The sequence below is a fragment of the Silene latifolia genome, chromosome 4, assembly GCF_048544455.1.
Source record: "Silene latifolia isolate original U9 population chromosome 4, ASM4854445v1, whole genome shotgun sequence".
Taxonomy (NCBI): domain Eukaryota; kingdom Viridiplantae; phylum Streptophyta; class Magnoliopsida; order Caryophyllales; family Caryophyllaceae; genus Silene; species Silene latifolia.
The window spans coordinates 12,158,231-12,166,071 of NC_133529.1; the positions used below are offsets into that span (position 1 = coordinate 12,158,231).

Here is a 7,841-nt window from a genome sequence, read left to right on the forward strand (position 1 = left end):
CTCGAGAAATCACGATTATAATTATCGTCTGCCAGAATAAATCTGATAACCACTATACATTACTATAAGTAATGTCTGTCAGAATAAATTTGATAACCACTATACATTACTAACTAATGCAAATGATGTCCTTATATGAATACAACGATAAATAATAATAATAATCAGCCGGATATAATCCACAATAATCAACCACAATGATATAACAAGTATACTTCCAACCACAATACTCATGTGAGATACAGCAATAACAACCAGTTGAGTAGTTATCCTACCTGATCTGTAACACCCCACGTTAATTGAAGAGGCCCAAACATAGGCTTAAATGGCTAGTGCTTAAAGGGATTGGAAATACTACTCATATCAACAAAGTGCACTTTCTTTTCTGGTTATCCATGCAAAAGAACTTCACGGCTAAGCGTGCTTGGCAGGGAGTAGTCTTAGGATGGGTGACCTCCTGGAAAGATTCCCGGGATGCGCATGAGTGAGGACAAAATACGCTGGAAAGGACTCGTGTTGATCTGTGGGCCATGTAGACAGCCTGGCGAGCTACCGTGAGTGACCGCTCTCGACCCTAGGTTTGGGCCGGGGTGTTACATGATCAGCAATCCAATAAGTAGAAATCCAAATAACGCTTTTCAACAATTCCGTCACCTAACATAAATGATTATAGTTTAACTATTAATTATTCGATTCCTTGAGTAACTAAGTTAATTATAATCTAATTGCTTCAATTATATTTTCCGTATAATTAATTATTAATTAATCATTAACTACAATAATCATTTACTACATAAATTACCCGTTAAAACCCGTCTCAAACTATTAGTTAAATCCCGTCTTAAAACAATCCAAACTAATTATTTTATTAATTATAAATTAATTATAAAACTAATATGGAGTCGTTATATTAAAAACCAGGCTTTCCAAAACCCGTGTCAACATCCAAATAAACCCGTCTTAAATAAACAAGTCTAACCCAAAAACCCAAACCCCAAAACAAGTGAAACAAGCTCAATTACATACCCATATACACGTTATATGTCGTGTACAAACCCCCTCCTTTGTCCACCCTTTTCCCGACACCACCAACCATCTATGACACCACCACAGCCAACCACCGGTAGCCTCCCCCATGATTACCCCCGACGACCTCCAACCACCAGCCCAACCGTCCCCTACTTGTCACAAGATCACGCCCTAATCAGTCACCAACATTACCAATTACCGAAAATCGGTCATATCAACTCTACGTTCAAGCTGTCACCTCTGACCACCACCATCACTATATGTCACCATCATCCTCCACCTTACCCAGCACCACCAGCAACCCTTAGCCACCAACCAAACCACCCCCACAACCCTCAACAATGCTAAACATACACGACCGAAAACTCGACATCACTTAACACAAACACACCGAACACGCTTACCACCACCGCCATGACAGTCGTGGCCACCACCGTAGTCTCCCCTAACCACGGTGGTCCCACCACCTGCCACAACTACCCAGAACACCCCACGACCTAACCATGACACCCACAACTCGATTTATAGCACAAATGCTCAAACAACAACCACACCCGAAAACCACCGTACAAACCACCAAACTGCAACCACCCCGACACAACCAAAAGTACCGCCCACAGCTGACCTAACCAACCACCCAGGTCCCACGTGAATTCGACATACACACAAGGTATAAACTCCGTCTTAAATCCCGCGACAACCCACGATTAGACGCTAATTCCGCCACCCACGGTGGTCAACGATGGTCACGGTTGGTCCCACTAGAATCATGACGGTCAAGGGTAACAGTCAACGACACTGTTCAAGGTGGTCAATATGGTGTAAAAACGATAATTTAATTGAATAGGTAAATATAAATTAGGGTGAATTGATAAAAACACCCCTTTAAGTACCAAAACTTCAAAATTACACCCTTTTATGTTTTTCTTATAAAATTACACCCATAAACTTCCATTTCCTTAAAATTTGATACCCGCCTAATTCTCCGATCAAACAAATTATAAACTGACCGTTTTGCCCCTGACTTGCATACAAATTATACTGCCACTACACTTTGGCATTTTCTTAATTGGATGAGGATGAACAATAATTACATCTTGCTTCTTCATCTCCTCTCGCTTCTTCATCTCATTCAATCATTTCACCTCCTTCAACAGTCCATTAATTATATATTTTTGCCAATAAGTTTGTGGCTTGTCAACCCAAAAAAAAAATTGCAACCATCATCCTTACCACCACGCTTTGATAAGTTACAAGTCTCGAATTAAATGTCAAGATTTGCTTATGTCCATGACTTAAGGACAATAACAGGTATACCACAAAAGCATATTCATGAATCATGATCCATCAAAGCTACTATGTGAGCTAGAACTCGCCATTAATGGTCAATCAGAGCTCCTTCTTGTTGATTTTGGTAGATTTAATATGATTTTGGTTGATAAAAGGTTGAGACGAAAGACAAGACATTGGATTAATTTTGGGGAAAATTTATGATTTAACCTAGTTTTAGTTTGGGGATAGAGAAATGATGTAAAAATGAATGGGGTAAATGATAAATTGTAAGTAAGTCAGGGGCAAAATAGTCAGTTTATAATTTTGTTTGACCGGATAATTAGACAGGTATCAAATTTTAAGAAAATGGAAGTTTATGGGTGTAATTTTGTAAAAAAAACATAAAGGGGTGTAATTTTGAAGTTTTGATACTTAAAGGGGTGTTTTTATCAATTCACCCTATAAATTATGACGGTCTTACCTTGAGACCATAATTAAATCTAATTCTCCTTACTTCTATATCTCTTCTCTTATGAATTATTCAGATTTTTATTTATGAATAATAAGGTCTATGATTTCATCTATTTATAGAGATAGGTTGAGGTTATAAGGATTTAATTAGGAAAGGTCGAATAGGAAACTTATTATAATTTACCTTATTATTATTACTATTTGCAAATACAATAATTATTAGTATTATTGTTATTATTATTATTATTATTATTATTATTATTATTATTATTATTATTATTATTATTATTATTATTATTATTATTATTATTATTATTATTATTATTATTATTATTATTATTATTATTATTATTATTATTATTATTATACTCTAAATACTCGGTCCAACACGTCTTCCCAACTTGTCCATTATTTTCTTATTAATTGCCGTCTTATTTGCAATTATTAATATAAATGCCATTAATTAATTATTTGAAGTACATAAATTATTCTTATAAATACTTATTAAATTACGGGGTATTACAAATGCAGCTGCACAATTACTTGCCAATTTTGTACGAGGCTTGCTTATGATATTTTCAGACAGAAGTTCACCTGTGGGGGATGGGCATGAGCTCTGACCAGTGCTGTTATTGTTCCCAAGCACAAAGTCATAGTCTCTCCGGCTGCTCAGAAATGTTTGGCCATTGTTGATAACATCAATGCTCGTGGTATGCACCATGTTAACAGATGTTGTCTTTGTGAGAGAGTAATGGAAACTCATAGGCATCTATTATTTAGGTGTACTATTGCTCAGAAAATACGTGCAGGAATTGTGAGATGGATTGACGTCAGTGGTTGTCCTATTGGGCTTGATCTGAACCATGATCTATGTAAAATTAAAGGGAAGAAAAGCAGGCATAGTAGATGGGTTATCTGCTGTCTCATGGCAATGATGTATGTAGTATGAGAAGAAAGAAATTGGAGAATTTTCAGAGGGAAGGCAAGGGCTGCTGCCCAACTGATTAATTAAGGACATTCAGTATGTTGTTAGTATACGTCTTTTGAAGTGTTCTAGAGCAGGGGACCATGATCATATTGTGGAAGCGCTAAACTGTATTTCATTTTTGTTTAGTAAATTAAAATAGTGGTTCTTCCGTGGTTATTCCTTTGTAAGATACCTTCTCATTTGTTTCTACCCTATATGGATGAATAAAATGAGTATAATTTCTTGAAAAAAAAAAGCCTGATTTGTAGTCCGAAATATATATATATATATAGAATCTTGCCTTTTGAAATCTAAGAACATACTTCCTCCATTCAACTCCAAACTACCATAGTACACTTTGCACAAGTTTTTAGGAATGGGAAGAAAGAAAAAGTTGTCCATAAAGTAATCTGGTTTAGTTCACTAATTAGGCTCTAAATTTCCCACCAAAAATTTCACCAAATATTTCAATACTTTAAAAATCCCACCAAAACAAGTGGGACTTAATTTTCCCTCCAAAATATGTCAGCTCAAATTAGTTGTTTAACACCTTCCATGTTGGTTCTAAACTTACTTAAGTTGCTCATTCAATAACAAAGAAACAAAAATGAACTTTACAAGTCCATAAATTACAAGAATCCAAAAAAAAAAACAGTGCTGAAGTTATAAAAAAACTTACACGGCTTTAGTTCTACAAATTACACAACCATTTTCAGAAAACTACATCTTCACAGCCATGGTGCACAAGTGTATGTCGGAGGATTTGAGGGCTGAAGTTGCTATCTACCTTCTTCAAAAAAGTAATGATGGGAAGCTGCCATTTGGTGCTATCAGAGAGGCAGCAGAAAGGTTTTGTTTGAGTGATAAAAGCATCTCAAACATGTGGAAACTTGCAAAAAAACCCAGGTTAGTAGGAGATAAACTTGATGTCAAAAGTGGAAGAATAGGCAATAAAAATAGGAAAAGGATACTACCAGACATTGAGCATATCAAGTCACTACACAGTTCTAAAAGAAACACCATAGAGAGGGTTTCTAAAAACTGTGGAGTTTCAGTTGGAACAGTCCAATCATGGGTGAATGAAGGTTTACTTAAGCATCATTCAAGTCCATTACATCCCAAACTCAGTGACTTACACAAAGAACAAAGGCTACTGCATTCACTAAAGTCATTGGTGGTTAGAGCACAAGTGCAAGAATTTCTTGATCTAAATTCAATACCATTCACTGAAATAATATTTGATGAGATGAGCAACACTATCCACATGGATGAGAAGTGGTTTTTCATAACCTCAGACAATGAATGTGTGTATATTGTGGAAGGGGAGGAGCCTCCATATAGGAGCTGCCAGTCAAAAAGGTTTCTTACAAAGGTCATGTTCATGAGTGCAGTTAGTAGGCCAATATATGGAGCAGATGGGGAGTTAATATTTGATGGTAAAATTGGCATGTTTCCATTTAAACATGAAGTACCAGCAGCAAGGAACAGCATAAACAGGCCAAGGGGGACAATGGAAACTAAGCCCATTGACTCAATCACAAAACAGGTTGTCAAAGATTGTCTAATTAATCAAGTTATACCAGCAATTAAGAGTGTGTGGCCAGACTGTTTAAGCAAGCATATTTACATTCAACAAGACAATGCAAGGCCACATATCAAGAATAACGAACGACTTTATGGCTGATGCAAACTCGAGATGGTTTTCACATTGAATTAGTTTTCCAACCCCAAACTCTCAGATTTAAACTGTAATGATCTTGGATATTTCAAGGCATTACAGTCATTGCAATCATCTAGTGCATACAAAACAGTTGATGAACTAGTTAATGAAGTTATGCAAGCATTCCTAGATTACAGTCCTACCAAACTCAACAACATATTCTTATCATTACAAGCAGTCATGATTGAAATTATGATGCGTAAGGGGCATAATGATTTTGCACTCCCACACATGGGGAAGGGTCATCTAGCTGCTATTGGAATGTTACCAAGGAATTTAGTAGTCAATGAAGAGTTGGTAAGAGAATGCATTGAATATATGCAGTCATTAGGAAAGACAGAAGGACTTGAAAACCTAATGGAGGCACTAGGGTACAATGTTGAAGGTTAAGTTTTTAGGATTATAGAGTGGTATGCATTGTCAATTGAAGATATGTAATGTTTAGTTTAATGTTCATTTGAAACTGATGTTTCATATGAACATTAAACTTCAATTTACTTTTGAATGTAATGTTTTGTTTGAAATGAAATGACAAATGCAATGTTAAATTTTAAGTTCAGTTCAGAATGAAATTTCAAGTTCAGTTTAATGTTCAATTGAAACATTAGCAACACAAATCAGGAAAATGCAATGAAGATAGACCATCAACTCTCAGGCATAGTGTGACCTCATCACTGAGTTGTGTCAAGTATTCAAGTCTCCTACATGCATTACATAATGAAGGTAGACCATGATCATCAAACAAACACAGTAATGAGAAAGGCAGCAATAAATAAAGCTCTCAAACCATTATGGAACAGTCATCACAGAGTTCTCAAACTGTAATTGAAATAGATGAACACACACACCCATTCATTTGTATACCATGTGGTGGCTTAAATACTTTAATTTAATGGCCAGATACCTATACATATACTTCCTCCATTCAACTACACCATACAAGCACTTGCTCTCAAAGCATCATCATTGAGCACAAAACTCTCAGGCTCTAAATGGCCTCATCATTGAGTTTTGTAAAGTAAAAAAGCCTCCTACACACACACAATGAAGATAGACCATGCTTTCTATACAAAACAGAATTGATTAAGGCAACAAGAAACTTAGCTCTCAAACCATTAAGGAATAGTCATCATAGAGAATCAATAACTGTATTTGAAATGGAAAGGCACACACACTCATTCATTGGTAGACCATGTGGTGGCTTGTTTACTTAAACATAGTGGCCACTTAACATTTAACTCTAGCAATAACCTAAAAGCTCTCAAACCATTAAGGATTTTCATCATTGAGCAGTCAGACAAACCAGACCAAACAGTTCTGTAACAGTGCAGACAAACCAGACAGCATTTTTTCATTTAAGTTTTTCAATTTTTATTCAAGTTTTACAGTTTCAGATCAAGTTTCAGGTCATGTTATACATTTCAGACAAACAGTTCAGACAAACCAGACCAAACAGACCAGTAACAATGCAGACAAACCAGAAAGATTTTTTCATTTAAGTTTTTCAATTTTTATTCAAGTTTTGATTTGAGATCAAGTTTTGGTCATGTTATACATTTCGGACAAACAGTTGAGACAAACCAGACTCAAAAACAGACCGGTAAGAATAATGCGGACAAACCAGACAAAGCATTTTTTCATTTAAGTTTTTCAATTTTTATTCAAGTTTTACGATTTTGAGATCAAGTTTGATTCATGTTATACATTTCTGACAAACAGTTCAGACAAACCAGACCAAACAGTTCATTAACAGTGCAGACAGACGACATTTTTTCATACCAGTTTCAGACAGACGAAAAGGGTCATAGATAAAAGCATACAAAAATCCAGCAATAATATACAAAAAGCATACAAAAATCCAGCAGTAATATACAAAAAGCATACAAAAATCGTAAAAAAATTCCTAACAAAATATCCTACCAGCAATTAACCCAGCAGTTCAATAAATTGTTGAAATAATAAACGATTAAATAAAATAAATTTACAAAATAAAGTTAGGGTGTGAGAAAATATACCAACACCTTGAAGTAATTAGCGCTTGGATAAGAATCTTTCAACATACGCATTGAATTTAACAGAATCAACCACGGCTTTTTCAACATACTCGGTTGTTTTCTCAGGCGATTTAGGACGCTTAGCAGCCATTCGCTCCAAATATTGATTACAGTACTTTGTGCAAGGACTCTCAGACTCACCAGATCCACCACCCACTTCGATTAAAGTGGTTTTCTCAGGCGTTTCAGGCAACTTTGAAGGAGCGACGTTCTCAGGGGACTTTGGCATGCAAACACTACCATCATCGAACTCCGTCTCTTCAACTACAGTCCCCAAATCATCAGGATCTAGCGAATCAGGAACGATATGGGTTGGAGGAGGCGATTC

At 35.9% G+C, this 7,841-nt stretch overlaps 1 protein-coding gene across 1 annotated transcript; it reads left to right on the top strand.

The window, feature by feature from the left end:
* Positions 1–4,475: 4,475 nt before the first annotated feature.
* Positions 4,476–5,849, top strand: LOC141651065 (uncharacterized). Its single transcript, XM_074458791.1, has 2 exons — positions 4,476–5,285; positions 5,511–5,849. Exons 1-2 carry the CDS (start codon positions 4,476–4,478, stop codon positions 5,847–5,849), a joined length of 1,149 nt encoding a protein of 382 aa, XP_074314892.1.
* Positions 5,850–7,841: the final 1,992 nt, after the last annotated feature.

Coding starts and splice junctions, on each gene's coding strand:
- LOC141651065 (XM_074458791.1), top strand. CDS start 4,476: ATGGTGCACAAGTGTATGTCGGAGGATTTGAGGGCTGAAGTTGCTATC. Junction 5,286..5,510: donor TTGACTCAATCACAAAACAG/GTTGTCAAAGAT, acceptor GGATATTTCAAG/GCATTACAGTCATTGCAATC.